We start from the raw sequence: 21033 nt of genomic DNA, 5'->3' as shown, positions 1-21033 counted from the left end.
TGGGTCTTCCTCAGTATGGCCAGCGGCTTCCTTGGGTTGGACTAATCTGGTGGAAGCTATAGTTCCTCCACCCTGGCTCACCGTTGTCAGTAGTGGCCGCCATGGGGCTGCTATCCCAAAGCAGGTGCTCTGGCTGGGAGTAGGAAATTGTGGGGAAATCTAGCCGTATGTCTGGCATGAAGTACACGTGGTCAGCAAGCCCTGTTCTGTGTTGCGTACTTGCCTCTGCTGGGACAGATAAGGGGAGAGAGGAGCAGAAACCACCACAGTCACCAGTAAGAAAGATGCTCAGATGTGTCCTTCCCAGGTCCCGAGGGAGGATAGAGCCTCGGGTCCTGGCCCTAGCCCTGACCCTGGCCCTGGAGGGGAAGAGCTGCTAGGAGAGTTCCTGCGTGGACAAACCCAGCCTGAGCTGTTGCGCCTTGTTCCTCTTATCTGGGGTCTTCCCACAGAGCACACCTCCCAAGTCTTGGGCGGCAGCTCACCTCTGCCTTCACTACTGCCTCAGTGCTTTCTGCATGAACAGATCAGCTCAGAACCTGCCACCCCCACCTCTTCCCATGACAGTGCTTAGCCGGTGGCTGAGACAGTGAGTCCTGAAAAAGCCTCCTTGCCTCTGTTCCCATCTTTCCTGCCTACTGGGACCCCGTGGGACAGCAGCTCTGTGCTGCGCCCTCTTCCCCTGCTTCTGCTTCCCACTTGGCCTCAGGAGGACATGCACTCACAGCCATCCAGAGCTTGGCTGTGGGTCAGGCCAGGGCAGCTACAGCCAGCATTATGTTTTCTTCTGGTGACCCTGCTGCCCAGGCTTTGGATCTCTGGGAGCCACTGGCCTCTAGAGGAGGCCCCTACACCTCCTCTATTTCACCTGTGCAGGCAGGCATCCCCTTTCTGGGATACTCTCCACTCAAAGCCCAGAGCCAGCTCCTTAGTGTGTTCCTGGCCTCTGGGGAATTCAGCTAAACTCACAGGGCTGTTGTCCAAGCTCTTTGGGTCCCTCGTTAGCAGGTTCAGAGCCGTCACTGTACCATCTGTAAGCATCATGGGGGAGGAAGAGAGTTTTGTGCAGCATGGGATAGATACATTGTACCTTTAGCAACAGGGAGATGGTTGAGGTGGAAAGGTAGCCTGGGTCTCCCAGGGAGGAGCAAGGGAGGGAGGGAAAATTTGGCTTTGAAGACTAAACACAGTATAGAGTTATAAGCAAGAGGCTACAGGAGGCATTTGCTCAGCCCATGAGGTCACTCTGATGGCCTAGGAGGCCTTTCTGGCCTCTCTTGCAGGGTCATGATGATGACCAGAGCTTTTTCAGACCAGGAAAGCAGGTTGACTGCTAGTCTCCCTTGGCTTGCCTGCTTCACAGGGCATGTGGGCTCTGGGCCAGGCACTGTGCCTGTGGCCAGTGAGCACGGCCTGTCCCTGCTCACCTGTGCACTGGGCTGGAAGTGGAGTCTCATGGCAGCTTTGGGTTTCAGTGGGCCAGGTGAACTATCCCAAAGTAGCAGACAGCTCTTCCTTCGATGAGGACAGCAGCGATGCCTTATCCCCCGAGCAGCCTGCCAGCCATGAGTCCCAGGGCTCTGTGCCGTCACCCCTGGAGGCCCGAGTCAGCGAACCACTGCCCAGTGCCACCTCTGCATCCCCCACCCAGGTGAGTGTCGCTTCCAGATGCTTCCCCAGCTCCACAGTGCTGGGGCTGCCCTGAGTAAGGTCTCTCTTCTGGGCCAGGGGTGCCTCCTGCTCTGCACAGGGAAGCCAGGGTGTGGGGAGGGGGGCGCTACCCTAGTGGCTCAGATGCTGGCTGCTTGAGCTCCTGCTTGTGGGAGATGTGGGCAATGGCTTGTCTCCAGCAGCCAGAGGTCAGGTGGAGGACAATATTGGCCACAGCTGCCTTGCAGTGGGATTGCAAACCTCACAGGCCCATTCCGTGTTCATTTATTTGGAGCAGCCTGCTTTTCTTGAGTATATTCAGTTCTGTGAACTTTCACTGCCTTCTCTCTGGGGTTGCTCTTCCCTAGTCTCTGCCCACCATTTCCCCTCTGATAGCGATGGCAACTGAGGACCCTGTGCAGGTTTGGGCAGGCTGGGCACACCTTACCTAGAGGTGGCCATATCCTCGCTTCCCTTTTTCCATCTCAGGTTGTGTCTCAACTTCCGATGGGCCCAGATTCCGGAGAAATACTTTTCCTGGCAGAGCAACCTCCTCTGCCTCCCCCGCCTCTGCTGCCTCCCAGCCTCACCAATGGAACCACTGTCCCCACCGCCAAGCCCACCCCCACGCTCATTAAGGTACATTTCTGCCAGTGATTGTACCCTCCCATTCCCTGTGCCTTTGGAGCCCTGCTGTGACTTCATTTCCAGCTGTGGGGACAATTGCAAGGGGGTGTGGTTCGTGTCTAGGCTCTCCCAGTGGTTGGTGTCTTCCCGTTCTGTTTGCTATCCTTCATGACACTGGCTGTTGCAATCATAGCCACATATTGGTGGCTGTGGGCTGGCCTTGGGCATTCCAGGTACTCATTCCTGCTCTCATCCATGAAATTATACCCACACATTCTGTCTTGTTCACTCGACAACTCCATGAGGCAGTAATAGAGCTATGTACTACAAGTGAGGGGCTGAGAGGTAAAGTGGTGTGCCTGGAGTCATGCGGGAGGGGCCTGAACCGGAAATGCCTACAGGCGGCAGGAGTTACTGCCACTGGTGTGGGGGGCCCTGTGCTGGGCACTGCTGCCTCCCTTACACAGAGGTGTCTGCTGCTAAATTCAGCTACACCAAGAGCTGATGCCAGATCCTCCCTGCTCCGCAGAGCCACCTGGCCACCAGGATCTCGGTGACCCCAGCCCCACGCCTCTGCCTGGCCCATGCCTCCCTGACCTGCTCCACCTGCACCCTTTCTGCTCTGTCCTTTCTTATTCTCTAGGTTCTCTTCTCACATAGACCCTGTGCCTGGCTTGGCAGCCCCTGGCCATCTGAGCCTCAGAGAGGCTGACAGTCTGCAGCCTGGGCTGTCTGGTGGTCATGCTCTGGCCCTAGGGGGCCCCACTAGCTCTGGGGCTGCCTGTCTGTCCTGTGGTGCTGCCTGGCTCTGTCCCATGGTGACAACCCCAGTCCCACATCTGCATGTGACTCTGTCATCTCTGCTGCCTCCTGCTTCCTCCATGTCAGAAGGTCACTGTGGCTTCCTGAACGTCACTGTCTCCTCCCTCAGTCCTGGGGAGCAGTGAGTGGTGGCTCCCCCAAGCCCACTCCTGCTGTCAGCTCAATTAGCGCCTGTCCTACACATGCATTCTCTTCCTCACTGTCCGCACATGTCCCTGCTTTTCCCCTAGAGTTCCTCCCTCCAGTGTGCTTCTTGTCACACTCCTGTTGCCTTCCTTTGCCCATAACATTTGGAAGAAAAGTTTATTTTGTCTACACATCTCTTCAGCAGTCACCCCACCAGTGGCCTGAAACATTATCTTTTTTTTTTTTTTTTGGAGACAGAGTTTTGCTCTTGTTACCCAGACTAGAGTGCAATGGCGCGATCTCGGCTCACCGCAGCCTCCGCCTCCTGGGTTCAGGCAATTCTTCTGCCTCAGCTTCCCGAGTAGCTGGGACTACAGGCGCGTGCCACCATGCCCAGCTAATTTTTGTATTTTTAGTAGAGACGAGGTTTCACCTTGTTGACCAGGATGGTCTCGATCTGTTGACCTTGTAATCCACCCCCCTCGGCCTCCCAAAGTGCTGGCTTGAGCCACCATGCTCGGCCTGAAACATTATCTTTAAGAGCCTCAATCCAAATCCACCCCAACCCCCACCTGCTGTGCTCCTGGCCCAGTTATTGGGGTTCCCTCTCCTTGGTTGTTGCGCTTTCCCTGCCTCCCTTCCTCTTCCCTTTAAGTGGGGGTGCTCCCTAGGCTCTGCCTTTGGCCTCCTCTCTCCCTCTTCTTGCACTTCTGCCTGCTCCCCAGCCTGTGCTCAGAGGCCTTTCTGCAGGCTCTGTTCCCTTCTTCTGGGGCATTGCTGGCCCCACAGCCCCGGCAGCCCTGCCCTTCCTCCACCCTTTCCACTCTCCCAGCAAAACCAGAACCTCTCCTGTGATCACTGCTCACCTGCCACATGTTCACTTTGTTCTTCTACTAGTGGGTCACCTGCCCAACTTTCCTTTCGGTCCTCATTGCCAGGATGTCTAGAAGCCACCTGTTCCTCCATCCGGCCTTGTACATTTCTGTCTGCTGTTCTCTGCTCAGAACTTCTTGGCTGTCCACGGTCTCTCTCCGGCACTCCCTGGCTAACTCACCTTGTCCAACTGCGCCCTTCCTTGCTCCAAGAACAGGCCTCCCACACACCTCCTGGCCCTTCTTGGTCAGTTTGGGTCTTCTGACTCTCCTGGCCCAGAAGCTGTGCCAGCTGGAGGTCTTTGGGGCATGAATAGAAGCTTTTGGAGTTCTGGGTTAGAACAAGAACAAGATGACATTGTGACTTTGGGCAAGTGACTTCTCTGAGCTTGTTCACCATTTTCGAGTAGACACAACAGATCCTACCTGGCAAGATTCCCTCCAGCCCCAAAAGCAGCATGAGAAGAGCAGGCAGCATTCTTGAGAGGCTGGCATGACTCAGTCTTTGTGAAGTGCCTGGTCTGGTGCAGCCCGAGCGCCATCCACCAGCTGGGTTTTACCTCTTTGTGTGCACTCTGCTTGTGGTCATGGTGATGTCTGTGCTTGAACATTTGGTTGATTTACCCTCCAAGCTAGAAGCTCTTTTAAGCCAGGAGCCAGGCACAGCCCCTCTCCTCTCAGTCCAGCCCCTTTCCTGGCACCTTTCTGGGCATGTTTCTGTTTTTGGTGGAGTATATAGTCCCACAGGGAAGAGTGGAAATGGACAAAGTGTGGATGGAGGGGAGTGTCTTCTTGGAAGCCACACAGGCATGGGGAGAGCTGCCAGCCTCACCCTGAGAAACCCGAGGCGGCCCCTGATGGCGCCCTGTCTCCTGTGCCCTCAGCAAAGCCAACCCAAGTCTGCTAGTGAGAAGTCACAGCGCAGCAAGAAGGCCAAGGAGCTGAAGCCAAAGGTGAAGAAGCTCAAGTACCACCAGTACATCCCCCCAGACCAGAAGCAGGACAGGGGGGCACCACCCATGGACTCTTCCTATGCCAAGATCCTGCAGCAGCAGCAGCTCTTCCTGCAGCTGCAGATCCTCAACCAGCAACAGCAGCAGCAGCACAACTACCAGGCCATCCTGCCTGCCCCACCAAAGTAGGCACCTGCTCGTCACTGCCCGCCCCCATCCCCAAGCCGCCCTGAGCCAGTCAGGTACCGGGTCTGGTGGGGGTGAACCCCACATCTATAAGGACCCTCTGGTCTGGATGCTACAGAGTGGTCTGCAGGCAGGACCACCCATCTGTACCCAACCCTGCATCCCAGGCTTGGGCTGCCACCTGCAGAGGCCAAGGTGATGCTGGATTGGTGCTCATTTCTGCTTTTTCTTCTCAGGTCAGCAGGGGAGGCCCTGGGAACCAGTGGGCCCCCTGCAGTGCGCAGCCTCTCCACTGCCAACAGCAGCTCCAGCTCAGGTGCCCCTGGGCCCTGTGGGCTGGCACGTCAGAACAGCACCACGCTGACTGGCAAGCCAGGAGCCCTGCCAGCCAACCTGGACGACATGAAGGTACACGGCCGCTTCCCTCCCACTGGAAAACTTGAGCCAGTGCTGGTCTGGCCCTTCCCAACAGGGGCTGTCTGGTGCTGGGTTTTAGGCAGGGAAAGCAGCCAGCCCAGGACCCACCATCAGAGAAGGCAGAGCAGGGCACCTCGCTCTGGTCTCCACCAGACAGGGGCACCTTGGACACAGCTCCGAGGCTGCCTGGCATGGTCATGGTGACACTAGCTTCCTCATGGTGGTTCCTGTTGTTGGCAGCACAGCCAGCATCTGTCCAGGCCGTTGTGTGTCTCTTAGCTTCCTCAACTTGTGTGGTGCATACAGTGTGAGAAGTGGGGATTGGTGCCCCTTTGAGGATGGTTAGGCTGAGGCACTGACGGGAGGAGGAGTTTGTCCACAGTTGCAGACCTGGTCAGTGTAGACAGGGCTGTCCCATAGCAACCACGCCCACATTATCTCCTTTGCCGGTTAATGCAGAGCTTACTCGGCCATTCAGGTGCAGTGTCTGCCTGGGAAGAGAGTGACCCATGATCAGGGTCACAGACTTAGCTTCGTCCTAGGACCTTGGAGAGGAGTGGGTCACACCCAGTGCCCTGCCTGTTTTCTCTGCCCCATCAGAAGATGGACTGGACCGAGCTTCCTTGAGCACTTGTCCTCTGAACAACTCTACTTTCATCAGCTGTTTTCTCTTCTGCAAAATTCAGTCTGTTCAGTATTTGTTGAGCCCAGGCACCACGCTGGGGGCTGGGGACAGCTGTGGGCACCACATGCCAGCCCCCAATGCCTGCATAGGTGGGGAGCATTTTAACCAGGCCCCTGCTAGAGTGAGAGCAATGAAAGGGAGGACGCTGTTGGCTTGGGTGGGGGCATCGCACCCTCCAGGCTGTGGGAGGATTAGGTAAGTTGATGCATCTGAAGTGGCCCGGACTGCCCTTCTGCCTGGACCCTGTGCCCTCTGTCCAGCCACCCCTGGCCCCCCTGACTCGGGACTCCTTTGCAGGTGGCAGAGCTGAAGCAGGAGCTGAAGTTGCGATCGCTGCCCGTTTCAGGCACGAAAACTGAGCTGATTGAGCGCCTTCGAGCCTACCAAGACCAAATCAGCCCTGTCCCAGGAGCCCCCAAGGCCCCTGCCACCACCTCTATCTTGCCCAAGGCTGGTGAGGTGGTGGTAGCCTTCCCAGCAGCCCGGCTGAGCACGGGACCAGCCCTGGTGGCAGCAGGCCTGGCCCCAACTGAGGTGGTGGTGGCCACGGTGACCAGCAATGGAGTGGTGAAATTTGGTAGCACGGGTTCCACACCCCCCGTGTCTCCCACCCCCTCGGAACGCTCACTGCTCAGCACAGGCGATGAGAACTCCACCCCGGGGGACACCTTTGGTGAGATGGTGACGTCACCCCTGACGCAGCTGACCCTGCAGGCCTCGCCACTGCAGATCCTCGTGAAGGAGGAGGGCCCCCAGGCTGCATCCTGTTGCCTGAGCCCTGGGGGGCGGGCAGAGCTGGAGGGACGAGACAAGGACCAGATGCTACAGGAGAAGGACAAGCAGATTGAGGAGCTGACACGCATGCTCCGGCAGAAGCAAAGGCTGGTGGAGCGGCTCAGGCTGCAGCTGGAGCAGGAGAAGCGAGCCCAACAGCCCGCCCTCACCCCTGCCCCCACCCTTACCCCAGCCCCTGCCTCTCTCGGTGCCCCAGTGAAGCAGGAGAATAGCTTCTCCAGCTGCCAGCTGAGCCGACAGCCCCTGGGCCCGGCTCAGCCATTCAGCCCCAGCCTGGCCGCCCCAACCACCAACCACATAGACCCCTGTGCTGCGGCCCCAGGGCCCCTGTCCGTGGTGGTGAAGCAGGAAGCCGTGCAGCCTGAGCCCGAGCCGGTCCCCGCCCCCCAGCTGCTTCTGGGCCCTCAGGGCCCCGGCCTCATCAAGGGAGTTGCACCTCCCACCCTCATCACTGACTCCACAGGGACCCACCTTGTCCTCACCGTGACCAATAAGAATGCAGACAGCCCTGGCCTGTCCAGTGGGAGCCCCCAGCAGGTACCTGGGTATGGGAGGAACTGGGCAGGGCCCAGAGGAGGGTGGGAAGAGACTCTCACTGCAGCCCTCTTGGGCCAGGCGCCCTCTCGTGCTGAACATTTTGTGTTTGCTTTATTTAATCTTCCTTTCGACCCTCTGAAATGAGGGGTCATCATCCCCATCTCACCAGGGGGCCACTGAGACTTAGGAAAGTTCAGGAACCTGCCTCAGACACCCCTCACCATCAGGCAGAGCCGCTGTGGGGAGCTCCCCACCTCTCTGGCGGTTGAGACTAGAACATTTCTGTACCTCAGCAGCAGGACTCCTGAACAGCCACACCCAGGCTGGGCCTGCCCTAGCGCTGCTCTGTGGGGAGTGGCCACTCCCAAGATCAGAGATGGCTTGCCCTGGAGAGAGGCTGTGGGGCCTTCTGTCTGGCCAGGATCTAGCTCAGGGTCCTCCCCTCAGGCCAGCTGTCCCCACCAAGGTGTTGGCAACGGAAAGCTCCCCCAGCAGACCCTCTCCCAGCCCAGACCACAGGTAGGGCTGCCTTGAGGTTTTATGTAGCCTTACGGTCCTGCAGAACCTGGGGTTAGAAGAGACAGTGACAGGAACAGGTACCTCAGGATAGGAGACGGGTCCCTGAGCAGCCCCAAGCAGAGAAAGAAGCTGTAGAAATCTCGGGGGTAACCAGCCCAGAGACCTCTCCCAAACCTCAAGGAGCCAGGCACCCCTGCAGGGTTGAGGGCCCCTCAGACTGTATTCCTTCTTCCCCAGTGGCTTTTAACGAAAGCTCCCTAAAAGCCAGTGCCTCCCATCTGCCCTCCTGGAGTGTGAGAGGCCCTGGCCCTGTCCCTGAACCCCGCCCCCTACAAGGCAGGTCTGCACCCTGAGCCCTCTGGCCACTAGTCCTCTCCCTGCTCTCCTGTCCAGCCCTCATCCCAGCCTGACTCTCCAGCGCTTGCCCCCTCCGCCCAGATGGACCTGGAGCACCCACTGCAGCCCCTCTTTGGGACCCCCACTTCTCTGCTGAAGAAGGAACCACCTGGCTATGAGGAAGCCATGAGCCAGCAGCCCAAGCAGCAGGTGAGGGAGGTGGGCAGGGTCTGGCCATGTGGGCAGCTGCCCTAAGCCGCTGGGCTGAGGCTTCTACAGCCCCACCCGAAGGAACGGGCCAGGCAAAGCCTGGCTTCAGGGTCAGAGAGGCCTTGGGGAGTGGACCGTTAGGGAACGGGCACCAGGCGTCTGGGCACGCCCGTGGGTGCTATGGATTTGGCTATCCATTCTGGGGCAGAGGGAGGGCCTCTTTCCTAGGCCAGGCTGGGAGCTCCCATTCAAGATTTTTATCTTTTTTTCCCCTTGGTCCCACAGGAAAATGGTTCCTCAAGCCAGCAGATGGATGACCTGTTCGACATTCTCATTCAGAGTGGAGGTAACCCCGGGTCCCTGCTGTCTCCCTGACAGCCTCCTCTCTTCATAGGTGTCTCTAGCCCTGGGTTGGTTGGTTTTTATCGAATGCTTCATGCGTGACCAGTCTCGGGCAGGCACTGGATGCAGCAGTGGCTACAAGCCCTCCTGTCTCCAAGGCCTGGGTGAAAGGACCAGGGAAGGTGCCGTCCTTCAGCTGGGAGCACTGCCCCAAGGCCCTCGCCTGCCCATGAACAGAAGAGACATTTGCCCTTGTGGAGCTGACAACAAATATATAAATAAGCAGGTCATATGGAAGATCCAAGAGGAGCCTTAGGAGAAATGGAGGGGAGGGAAAGAGGTCTGGGGAGCCTGGCAGGGAAGGTCCAGGATGCCTCCTGTGAGCAGGAGCAGCTGTGTGCATCTGTGTGGCCTCGGGATCGCCTGTCGAGTTGGAGTGGAGTTGAGAGAAGAGGAAGAAGGACTTTGTGGCCAGATCACGTGGGCTTCCTGGGCACCAGGGCAGGGTGGCTTTGGCTGGACTGTGTGGAAAGCCATCGCACAGCCTTGAGCAGAGTGGCCTGGTCTGATGGAGGACCTAGGAACCTTCCAGCTGCTGTAGCGACAGTAGCTGCACAAGGGCAGAAGCAAGGAACCCCGGGTTGGGGGCAGCTGGAGAGCAGGGCTGTGGCCCAGCAGGCAGCAGTGGCAGGCAGAGGAGTGGCTGGAGTCGGCCCCATTTGGAGAGCCGGGTTGGTGTCCTTATGGATGAGATGAGGGGAGAGGGAAGGAACAGCCAAGAATGACCCCAAGGGCTGTGGCTTGGAGGGCCAGGGTGAAGCAGCCATTGGTGGGGTGAGCCGAGGGGGGAGGTGGCACATGTGGGACCACATTGTGCAGCCTGATGGGATTTGTCATGAGCCCGAGTGGAGGGTTCACAGGGACAGTTGACATCAAGTGGCATTTGTGAGAGAGGTCAGGGCCGGAAGTAGGAGTTGGGGTGTAGTGGCATCTAGATTGGCAGTCGGAGCCAGGAGGCAGCCCAGAGCGTGAGGTGGAGGAGCAGAGGTCGGGGCTGAGCCCAGCCTTGGGGGTTGGGAGGACAAGCAGTGGCAGGGCACGGTGTCCTGGAAGCCAGCTGCAGCCAAGGGACCTGAGGATTGAAGCCTGGTCATGGAAGCAGGCGTCATGGGTACACAAGCAAGTCGTGAGAGGCCTGAGAGCAGGGTTGGGGTGGCCATGGAGAGCTCTCTGGGAGGTTTCCCTGCAGAGGGGAGGAAGGAGGAAGGAGGTAGGGCAGGTGCTGGCAGGAGATGGTGCACATCTGTGTGAGGGGACCCAGCTGTAGTGGGAGATCCCAGAGGACCTGGAGATGGCCCTCAGGAGGAGCTCGGGGACCTTACTGGCGGCAGAAGGCAAGAAGGCTGGGCATGTGGTACTGATGCTGGGCACCGAGCGTGGACTTGTCTCCTAGTGTTACTGGCTCCAGGAGGAGGGACTCGGGGGTGCAGGCAAAGCAGGAGCTCAGCCTGGAACCACAGCTCTGCCAGGGTGGACTTGATGTAGGAATTTTATTTAATTTTATTTCAATGTCAGACGAGCTCAGTCACTGGTGTTCCTGTGAGGTCAGCAATTCTCAAGCCATAGGGAGAATTTCCGGGTCCTGGGGGCACTACTGCAGGTGGTACCACTGTGAGGACACTGGGCTGGGCACTCAGGAGAGAGGCTTTGGGAGGTTCCAAGGGAAGGAAGCAGCTACCCCAGAGAAGAGATTGTTCAAGAAGGAAAAGAGAAGAGGCCTTGAACTCTAGCTTTTAAGCAGTGGCAGAGAAAGGGAGATGGTGAGTGTGGGTGCTGCCTGCCCCTAAAGGGACACTGAGAAGTGGACCAAGAGGTGGCAGTGATGCCAGAAGCAGGTGTTTGAGGAGAGAGGTCTGGGCAGGTGGGGCGGCTGGGCAGGCAGTGACCTCCTTGCCTGTTGAGAGCAGCCACAGGGCAGAGAATGCATTCTGCCGGGACAGGAGGGGCCGGAACCTGCAGGGTTGGGGAGCAGGCCTGGTTTCTGCATAATTATTTTTTTAGTTGTGGTGAAATTACAAAATTTGCCATTCTAACCATTTTTCAAGTGTCCATTCACAGTGTTGTGCAACTATCACCCCGATCCACTCTAGAATTTCTACCTCACCCCATAGGGAAACTATCCAGACAGTAACTCTCCACTCCAGCCCCTGGCATTCCCCATCCCACTTTCTACAAACTTGCCTGTTGTAGGGACCTCACAGAAGTGGAATTGCAGTTTGCCCTGTGTCTGGCTTATTTCACTCAGTGTAATGTCCTCAAGGTCCATCTGTGTTGCAGCATGTCAGAGCTTCTCTTTTTTTTAAAGGCTGAGTCATATCCCGTGGTGTGGATAGACCACTTTTTCTTTATCCATTCATCTGTGGCTGGACACCTGGGTTGTTCCCACCCTCTTAAGTGTTGTGAACGGTGCTGCTGTGAATGTGGGTGTGCAGGTGTCCGAGACCCTGCTTTTAGTTCTTCCGGGCATAAACCTAGGGCTGAATTGCTGGGTCGTATGGTAATTTCTGTGTTTAACTTTTTGAAATCTCCGAACTGTTTCCACTATGGCTGTAACATTTTACATTCAGACCAGCAAGGCACAAGGGTTCCACCTCCTCACCAGCACTACTTGTCAATTTTTTGATACAAGCCATCCTAATGTGTGTGAAGTGGTGTCTTACAGTTTGCATTTCTGTCATTAGTGATGTGGAGCATCCTTTCATGTGCTGCCTAACCTTATTTGTATATTTTCTATTGGAGAATGGCTGAGTCCTTTGAACCTTTTTTTTGACTTTTTTAAAATTTGGTAAAATACACCTAAAATTTACTTTTTTTTTTTTTTTTGTCGGGGGGTGGGTAAAGATGGGGTCTTGCCTTGTTTCCCAGGCTGGTCTCAAACTCCTGGCTTGAAGCCAGTCTGCCTATCCCGGCCTCCCAAAGTGCTGGCATGACAGGTGTGAGCCACTGTGCCCAGCCCATCGTAACCATTTTGTTGTTGTTTTGAGCCACAGTTTTACTCTGTCCCCCAGGTTGGAGTGCAGTGGCGTGATCTCGGCTCACTGCAACCTCTGCCTCCCAGGGTCAAGGGATTCTCCTGCCGTAGCCTCCCAAGTAGCTGGGATGACAGGCACACCACCACACCTGGCTGATGTTTGTATTTTTAGTAGAGATGGGGTTTCAGCATGTTGGCCAGGCTAGTCTTGAACTCCTGACCTCAGGATCCATCCATCTTGGTTTCCCAAAGTGCTGGGATTACAGGCGTGAGCCACCACACCTGGCCAAGTTACTTGTCTTTTGTGACAGGTTATTTCACTAAGCATAGTGTTCTCAATTCCTTCATGAATTGATGGACACGGGTTGCTTCCACATTGTTACTACTGTGAATAATGCTGTTATCAACACCTGTGTAAGAATTGCTAGATCTTATGGTAATCCTATTAAGTTTTTGAGGAACCTCAAAATACTGTTTTTCATAGCAGCTGTACCATTCTGCATTTCTGTCACAGGGTACAAGAGATCCAGTTTCTCCGTATCCTCACCAACACTCTTAAAAATTTAATTTTGCCGGGCACAGTGGCTCACGCCTATAATCCCAGCACTTTGGGAGGCTGAGGGGCAGATCATGAGGTCAAGAGATCAAGACCATCCTTGCTAACATGGTGAAACCCCATCTCTACTAAAATATACAAATTAGCTGGGGGTGGTGGCACGTGCCTATAGTCCCAGTTACTCTGGAGGAGGAGGCAGGAAAATTGCTTGAAAACCTGGGAGGCGGAGGTTGCAGTGAGCCTAGATCACACCACTGTACTCCAGCCTCGCTCCTGGTGACAGAGGGAGACTCTCAAATTATAGTAGCTGCTCCAGTGGGTTTGAGGTGTATCTCACTGTATTCGCCCTCATGACTCGCGATACTGAGCTCTTACGTGGTGTTGGCTATTTGTGTGTCATCTTTGGAAAAATGTCTGTTCAAATCCTTTGCCCATTCTTGAATCAAGTTTTTTTTTGTTGTTGAGTTTTAAAAGTTCTCTGTGTATTCTGCATATCACTTCTTTAAAAGCTTTATAGTCTTGGCTCTTACATTTTAAGTCTTTAATCTGTTTTATTTTTATAAATGATGTGAAGTTGGGGTCCACCTTCATTCTTTTGCACGTAGATATACAGGCTTGGTTTCTGATACCCATTTACTGTGTCTTGATTGGCAGAAATTTCAGCAGATTTCAAGGAGCCACCATCCCTGCCAGGGAAGGAGAAGCCATCCCCAACCACAGTCTGTGGGTCCCCACTGGCAGCACAGCCATCACCCTCTGCTGAGCTCCCCCAGGCTGCCCCACCACCACCGGCCTCACCCTCCCTCCCTGGGCGTCTGGAGGACTTCTTGGAGAGCAGCACAGGGCTGCCCCTGCTGACCAGTGGGCATGAGGGGCCAGAGCCCCTTTCCCTCATTGATGACCTCCATAGCCAGATGCTGAGCAGCACTGCCATCCTGGACCACCCCCCATCACCCATGGACACCTCAGAATTGCACTTTGCCCCTGAGCCCAGCAGCAGCATGGGCCTGGACCTGGCTGATGGCCACTTGGACAGCATGGACTGGCTGGAGCTGTCATCGGGTGGTCCCGTGCTGAGCCTGGCCCCCCTCAGCACCACCGCCCCCAGCCTCTTCTCCACAGACTTCCTCGATGGCCATGATTTACAGCTGCACTGGGATTCCTGCTTGTAGCTCTCTGACTTGAGACTGGGGGTGGGGAAGGGGCTGGGGAGTCAGGGTACTCCAGTGCGTGGCTCTCCTGCGTGATTGGGCCTCTCCACATGGTTGTGAGTCTTGACAATCACAGCCCCTGCTTTTTCCCTTCCCTGGGAGACTGGAACAGAGAAGCCCCTACTCCTGGTTCAGGCCTACCTAGGGCAGAGGAAAGCAGCTGTCAAGAAGCAGCCCTGGTTCTCACGCTGGGGTCTTGGACACCTGGTCAGGGCCAGGGCCATTTCAGCTTGACCTCCTTTTTTGAGGTCAGGGGGCACTCACTGGCTACAATTTGGCTAAGGTAGGTAAAGCCCAGCCAGGATGCTTCTCTTCTGGCCCAGGGCTGAGACAGGTCAAGGGGTGAATCTCCTTCCTTTCTCTTCCCCGCTTTGCTCTGAAGGGAGAAATTAGCCTGGGCTGCTACCCACCCCCATTCCCGATGTCTGCCAACCCCAGGGTCCCAGGGCTCCCAGCCATTTTAGTGTCTTGGTGTAATGTAACCATTTAGTGGTTGGTGGCAAAAATTTTCTGTACAAGTGTATATACCTCTATTATATATCGACATACATATAGACATATTTTTGGGGGGAAGGAGATGGGTGCCACTCTCTCCCATCCTACTTTCACAAAAGGGCCTGGAAGGCCATAGCTCCTGGAGGCTGGATGCAGGGTTACCCTTCAGCTGTGTGCCAGGCTGGTGCCCAGCCTGGCATGCAGCTACCCAGGCCTACCCATCACGTGTGGTTGACATGTAGACACCCTGCCAGTCTGTGCCCCACCTGCCCTGCTTTCTGGCTCTTTATCAGTGCCACGAGGGCAGAGGTGCTTCCTGGCCTTCCTGCCAGGAGCTCTCTACCCACTCACATTCCGTCCCCACCGCCTCACTGTAGCCAATGTGGCCCTGGGACAGGAGGGGATTTGGGCCCAGCTTCACCCCGCTGTGGGGCTGAGAGGTGGCGTTGTGGCGACCTGCCCTGGGGCCACTGGCTTTGCATTCTGGCCTGACTCGTAGGGGAGTAGGGATGGAGTCACCAAAACCAGTGCTGGAACAAACACGGGGAAGGTGTGTGAACTTTTTAAAATAAAAACAAAAACACAGGCCTGACAGTCCAACTTATTCAGTCCATAGAAGGGGTGGGTGGCATAGCTGGGTCCTGGGCCTGTTGTGTCCCACATCTGAGCGGCCAGGCAGTGCCAGACCTTGGATCTGAAGCCAGCCAGTACTTTCTCAAAGACAGTTTATTTATAAACCAGAGTCCAGGAGCCTATTAGCTCATCCCCACCCCCTTCCCTCTTCCTGAGCAAAGATGTGGCTCCCCACCTCCTCAAAGGTTTTTGGTACAAACTGTGGTTTGGGCCCTAAGGACCCTGGGGGGGCAGGGCACCCTCTGCTCCCACCACCTGGGATGTGCTGGGAAAACTGGAGGGGGGGTGCAGCCTGAAATCCCGGGGCCCTGGGCAGGGCTCTGGAACACCTCTTCCCCAGACCCTGCAGCCTGGGCCACCGCAGGCCCAAGGCTGGCCAGGGTGAGGAGGAAGGGGTCACCCATCCACATCCCAGCTGAAGAGGTGGTGCTTCACCAGCATGTCTCGGACGCCCTCCTTCAGGGGCTGCTGCGCCTGCAAACAGGGCAGCTTCTCACCTCACAGGCCTTGGGCATGGCCGGGGCCAGGGTGGTTCCTAATCACTGGCACCAGCACTCTGGGTCCCCACCTTGGCCACCCCAAGACCTGTTTGGGCACCTCCATCAGTGCAGGCCCTATGAGGCCCACACCACCCACCTCTCTCTTTGCAGGGAGCTCCCAGTCCTGGGAGAGGCTGAAGGCAAAGCAGCAGAGGACTCTAGAGGTGAGGAGTGGGGCAGTGAGGCTCCTGTCACCCCAGCCAGCCCTTCCTACCCCACCTCCATCCCCAACCCCAGGCCTGGCCCAGAGGCCCAGCTAGGTCCTCACCGGAGCTCACACTTGATCTGGACCCAGCCCGGGCTGCGCAGGAAGGACCAGGGCTGGTACCACTTCTCCACTGTGGGCAGGCTGGAGCAGAGCACCTCCAGCCACAGGTGCAGCACCTGCTCACTAGGGACACGGCCAGGAGTGGGAAGCAGGGGCAGCTCCAGGCCCTTCTGGCTACAGCCATAGTGGGGGCCTCTGACCTGTCCCTCAGCTCCCAGACCACCCTCTTCAGGGAAGGACCTGGGCGCCACCCTCCCCCCACCACTCCAGGGCTCTTCTCCAACCCCTTTTCCACACTCACTTGAGCCCCACGCAGATCAGTGAGCGGAGCTTCACATCCATTTGTGCGTGCACTGCATCGTGGGTCACGTTCACAGACTGCACAGCCTGGGGACAGCACAGGCAGCTGTCACTCGGGCTAACCCCAGAGAGGTCTCTAGGGTCTGGCAGAGGAGGCTCCCCTTACCCGGTAGAGCAGCTCCTCCGGGGTCAGGACCTTGCCATCTTCGTCCAACCTGAGGGGGCACCAAAGCTCCTGGGGTGCCGGGGCTGGGTCAGGCCTCATTCTCCCACCACAGGCGACCCCAGGCCCATTTACCTGAAGGTCTTACAGAGAACCAGGCGGGAATACACAGAGGCAAAGTCTCTCTCGACCTCCCGGCCTGCAGCCTGTGAGGACAACACACGGTGTGAGTGCAGGGACAGGAAGATGCTGGCTCAAAGCCCTGGGGCTAGGTATCTGTCACCACCCTGCCAGCTCTTCCCATCCTCTTGGTGGGGCTCAGGGGCAGGAAGAGCCTAAGATGGGTGCTAGGGGGCACAGCAGGGGTGGTGCAGGGTGGGAAACATGGGCCCAGCCACTGACTTACCTCCTCGATAAACAGCCAGGGGTGGCAGGCACCCCCAAGCAGGGATGGCTTCTTCAGTCCATGTTCAAACAGGGCCTTAAGGGCTGGGCAAAGGGTCCCTCGCACAAGGTCTGTGACCCCCTCAGTCACTGAGTCGTCCCCCGCGATGGAGTACTAATAAGAGTGATGGGTGTGAGAAAGCCATGCCTGACGCCTGCAGCCAGGCACCTTCCCGTCCTCTGTGCCATGCTACAAGCCAGGACTCCCTGGGGACACAGGCCAGCCTGACTAGGAAGGCGCCAGCCCTGCCCAGCCTTCCCTTACCTCTTTGCTGCGCTCATCCAGGACTTCCACGAACTTGGCTGGAAACCAGCCTGCAGGAAAAACAAGCCCTGTGAGGCACAGCCAGGTTGCTGCCCCGATGGCTGAGGACAGGACAAACACAGCCTGCAGGCAGGCCACCAGCCCAGCTGCCTCGGGAAACCTCAAGCCAGACCAGGGGTATGGAGGAGAATGGCTACCCCAGGTCTTTGTCTTCTGTGCCCACCCTTCCTCCCTCTCCCAGCTCAAGAGCAGACCAAGGCCCCACCTCGCAGGCCGTTCAGCTCCCCTACCCAGCAGTGCTCGTCCTTCTGAGACACGATCTGCACAGGAGGAAAAACAGGAACCAAAGCTGGGTGCCAGGGGCCAGCACCTCCTGCACCATCAATACGACTCCTCAGCAACTAGGCCAGGCCAAGACCCCCACGTGTTCAGAAGAGAAGCTCTTGGCAAGGAAAGGGAGGGATGGGGCTTGGAGGGAGGCTGGGGAACCAGCCCTAGCCTGAGGACCTGGCAGTCCCTCGCCCCCACGCACTGTGATGATGTCATTCTTGCGGAAGCCCAGCTCGTCGTCGTCATGCCGCTCAAAGTCCAGCAGGGCCTTGGCTCGGCGCCGGTGGCTGCGTGAACACGCCACGTAGTTCTCATGGTCCCGCTGGTGGCTCTCCATGCTGTAGTCTGGGGTCAGCTCCTGCCACAGTGAACACAGGCCCCTGAAGCGGGAGAAGCCTCAGCACCACCAAGGGGGTTGGAGGAGTTAGGGCCGAGTTTGGTACCGGCCCAGGGTACTGGTGACTCACCACGTTGCAATTTTTGGGGTCTGTGCACTGGAAGTGGTGGGCCACGCGCAGGATGGCTTCCCGGAGGTCGGCTACCAGTTCCGTCTGCTTGATGTTCTTGGCCTTGAGCGCCTCCAGGTCATCCTCCCCTAGGAGGCCCAGACAGCAACGGTGACCACGGCCCACCCCAGGTGTGTGAGGACAGATGCCTGCATGCTCACACTGCTGGCACCCGCAGGACTCTCACCGAAGAGCAGGGCAGTGATGGTGGACTTTCTCCGCTGGGTCCTGCGGCGAACAACCTGCACCACGGGGAGTGAGTCAGGGCGGCCCGGGCCCCTGGGCGGAAGAGAACCCACCACCCTCCGCTTATGCTCTCTCATCTGAAATGGCCTGAGGCCGGCTCCGACAGTTGAGAAAGGAATGCCCTCTTCCCAAACCAGGGGCAGAACCCGAGACACACAAAGCCCAAGGAGGACTGGGTCACCCCACAGCTGTGGTCTGACTGGGCCCCTGGTGCCAGGCTCGGGGGGCAGAACAGGAAGGGCTGGTCCATTTCCCACAGCCCTCATACTCTGAGCTTCCTCAAGGTGACCCCTCCCCACTGCATGCCGTGGGCCCAGGTGGGGCTCCCCATCCTGGGCCACCTGAGAGAGGTTGGTGAGGGCACCAGCCCCCAGCAGCTGGCCCTGGTCTGCAATGAGATAGGCCAGGTGCTTGCGGCGCTGGGTCTCCACGGCCACATCGGTGAGGGAGCCAGCCAGCCGCATGGCCACCCCGAGAAGCAGCTCCACATCCTCCATCTGCGATGGGATATCCGAGAGTGTGTTGAAGATGGAGGCTGAGTTCTCTGACTGTATCAGCTCTTCCTCCTGGGCCATGCCAGAGCAGGATGGGGGAGGAGGTTGTCACTGCAGGGACCTGCCGCTAAGCTAACTTCAACCCATCTTCAGGGACCCAAGTTGCCTTGGCTCGGTCATCAGGGACCAGAGGGGCTGGTCTTGCCTGGCCTAGGGAGGTCTCTCCCTCCCTTCCCCATCTCGGGCTCCTACTCTTCAGCCTGAAGTGGGGCTCTGGGGACAGCAGGGCCCTGGAGCACCTTGAGGTGCAGCATGCCCAGTGTGAGCTGGAACAGCACCCGGGAGCCCTCGTAGAAAAACAGGTCCCAGATTCGCAGTAGCAGCTTGATGTCTACCACGCTGGCGAAGGCCGTGAGGAACCAGTGCAGCGTGATCAGGGACAGCTCTGTAAACACAGGTGCCGAAGCCCCGGGGAGGAGGTGGAGGAAACCTCCCCAGGACTGGAGTGAGGTCCTCCCTGCTCAAGAGGAAGGCGGGGAGGCAGGGAACACCAGAGAACAAAAGAGCACCAAACACCATGGGGCAGGGTACTGTGTCCCATCCCCACTTGGCCATCCACCCGAGGCCTCCACGCTGCAGCATGGGAGCCGGTGGCGCAGGAGCCCCTTACCGATGTCATGCTCTTGGAGCAGTTTGTCCAGACGAGGCAGGTACTGGACGATGAGGTGGCGCAGGACGCGCTGGTCAGTCTGGACGCCTAGCAGGGTCGTGCTGAAGTAGGAGGCGGGGAGCAGGTCCTCAACAATGGCGCACATCATCCAGAAGGCATCCTCCTCCTCCAGAAACAGCAAGAGGCAGGCGGCTACCTGGCCAGGGCACGGGGACAAGGGCCCTCTACCCAGGTCTTTGTACCAATTAGAAAAGGCACCCCCACCCTAGGGAGAACAATTAGCAGAAACCTCTCGGGGGCAAACATGCTGGAATGCAGGCCTTCCTCGGGCTGGTTTCCTTGGCCTGTATCAGTTTCATGTTCCTCATGGGGGGGGGTCCCTCTGCTTGAATAATGGGCAGCTCCCCCCTGATCTCCTTGGGGACTCCCCTATCCCCCTTCCTGCTGCCTTTTCTGGGGTTGTGCTCACCATGCCCGTGCCCTGGCAGTAGCCAATCTCTGGGTAGAGCCAGGCTAGGGCCCGGAGCACCCTGCGCAGACGGGGCACCCCGATGCTGCCCATGCTGGCGAAGCAGGCGTTGCTGGGCATGGTGCGGAGCAGGTCCTTCTCGATCTGTCAGGCAGCCACCAGCACCCACAACGACAAGACCTTGTGACACCCTGGGAGGGAGGCAGACCCCAGGCAGGCCTCTCCCCCAGGAATGGGGATTCCTTGTGCTCCTGGACAAGGTAACCCTCCTCCCTTCAGGGTCAGCTCCCAGCTAATGAGGGGACATCAAATCCACCTGGGAGCTTCATGCCAGACCGACTGACTGAGAACATGTGGCCTGGAGTCTATATTTAGAGTCCCCATCTGTTCCTAAAATGGACCCGGGCTTGGGAACCCCATCTCCAAGACCTTTCACGGCACTGATGGCCTAGAGAGGACCCAGGAGGGAACAAGTGTCCTCCAGGCACTTGTGGGTGAAAGGGTAGTCTCCCCTCAAAACAAGGGCACACTCTCAGAACCCCAGGCAGACCTCTTCCCTCCTGTGAGCCTAGATGCCTCCAGCTCTTCCTGCACAGCACCACCAGCCTCACCTGTTTGGCAGCAATGGTCTCATCGTTGGAGCTGTTCTTCACAATCTCGCGATAGGACAGCTCAGAGTTCTTCTTCTTCTGCAGGGCTCCAGAGAGCCGCATCCATAGCTGAAGGAAGGGAGCCAAAAGGACACTCAGTTTTTCTCGTGGCACCTGATCACAGGGCCAAGACCCCCTCAACCCCCTGTGGCCATCTTACCTGTGGCCTCATGCCATGTGGGATGCCAGCCAGCACCAGGGAGCGGAGCTTCTCAGAGCGGGGTAGGGAGACTGCAATCTTGTCCCAGGTGAGATCCCCCACGTCGTGGTTATGGGTAAACTCCAGGTGGGCCTGCCACCGCAGCCTCTGCGGAGCATCCTCCATCAGAGGGGAGCTCGCCAGTGGACTAGAACCAGGCTCACCACCTTCTGCCAGGAGAGAGCCGCGGGATATGGCAGTGAGCAGAGGAGGAAGGACGCAGCATGCTCCATTGCTGTTCTCCAAACAGCCAAGCCTGTCTTCAAGAGGGCCTGAGCTTCTTGGCTCCAAGCAGATCGCTCCCCCTAGATCCAGATTCCTACAGCTAATGGCTTTCTGACATGCACCTTATGACGAGCAAAACTCTTCACTTTCTCCTCAAAGCCACTCCTATCATAGTCCTACCCGGATACCGAAATAACACATTCTCCTGCTGCTCAGCCTAAACCTTGGAGTCACCTCTGGCTCCTCCCTCACCCAGACCCCA

General features: G+C 57.5%; 2 protein-coding genes across 19 annotated transcripts in view; one reads left to right on the top strand and one right to left on the bottom strand.

The window, feature by feature from the left end:
* MRTFA (myocardin related transcription factor A) overlaps positions 1-14957 on the top strand; it is a 207747-nt gene extending 192790 nt beyond the window's left edge. For 4 of the 7 annotated variants that reach the window (XM_032267167.1, XM_032267166.1, XM_032267165.1 and 1 more), the window contains 8 exons: positions 1476-1651; positions 2140-2289; positions 4982-5235; positions 5473-5644; positions 6636-7670; positions 8583-8735; positions 9021-9081; positions 13319-14957. In XM_032267167.1, the coding sequence (XP_032123058.1) occupies positions 1476-1651; positions 2140-2289; positions 4982-5235; positions 5473-5644; positions 6636-7670; positions 8583-8735; positions 9021-9081; positions 13319-13836 (2519 nt within the window). In that variant the 3' untranslated portion in view covers positions 13837-14957. The remainder of the gene's footprint in view (positions 1-1475; positions 1652-2139; positions 2290-4981; positions 5236-5472; positions 5645-6635; positions 7671-8582; positions 8736-9020; positions 9082-13318) is intronic. The other 3 variants (XM_032267170.1, XM_032267171.1, XM_032267169.1) reach the window with 1 other exon arrangement.
* Positions 13893-21033, bottom strand: part of SGSM3 (small G protein signaling modulator 3) — a 36980-nt gene continuing 29839 nt past the window's right edge. For 2 of the 12 annotated variants that reach the window (XR_004265159.1, XR_004265162.1), the window contains 19 exons: positions 20508-20716; positions 20309-20416; positions 19698-19841; positions 19229-19424; positions 18858-19003; positions 18406-18630; positions 18006-18060; positions 17780-17907; positions 17515-17670; positions 17248-17302; positions 16983-17032; positions 16680-16832; positions 16409-16479; positions 16277-16325; positions 16112-16197; positions 15811-15933; positions 15640-15700; positions 14140-15084; positions 13893-14016 (listed from right to left, as the gene is read on the bottom strand). Coding sequence is in view for 4 of the 12 variants with exons in the window: in XM_032267172.1 (XP_032123063.1) it covers positions 15400-15477; positions 15640-15700; positions 15811-15933; positions 16112-16197; positions 16277-16325; positions 16409-16479; positions 16680-16832; positions 16983-17032; positions 17248-17302; positions 17515-17670; positions 17780-17907; positions 18006-18630; positions 18858-19003; positions 19229-19424; positions 19698-19841; positions 20309-20416; positions 20508-20716 (2438 nt within the window). In the remaining 8 variants the exon portion in view is untranslated. Of the gene's footprint in view, positions 14017-14139; positions 15478-15639; positions 15701-15810; positions 15934-16111; positions 16198-16276; positions 16326-16408; positions 16480-16679; positions 16833-16982; positions 17033-17247; positions 17303-17514; positions 17671-17779; positions 17908-18005; positions 18631-18857; positions 19004-19228; positions 19425-19697; positions 19889-20308; positions 20417-20507; positions 20717-21033 lie in introns of those variants that run through there. The other 10 variants (XR_004265156.1, XR_004265158.1, XM_032267173.1 and 7 more) reach the window with 8 other exon arrangements.

Source organism: Sapajus apella, unplaced genomic scaffold (genome assembly GCF_009761245.1).
Source record: "Sapajus apella isolate SASKATOON/1434 unplaced genomic scaffold, GSC_monkey_1.0 scaffold166, whole genome shotgun sequence".
Taxonomy (NCBI): domain Eukaryota; kingdom Metazoa; phylum Chordata; class Mammalia; order Primates; family Cebidae; genus Sapajus; species Sapajus apella.
This window is presented reverse-complemented; position numbering and strand designations above follow the sequence as displayed.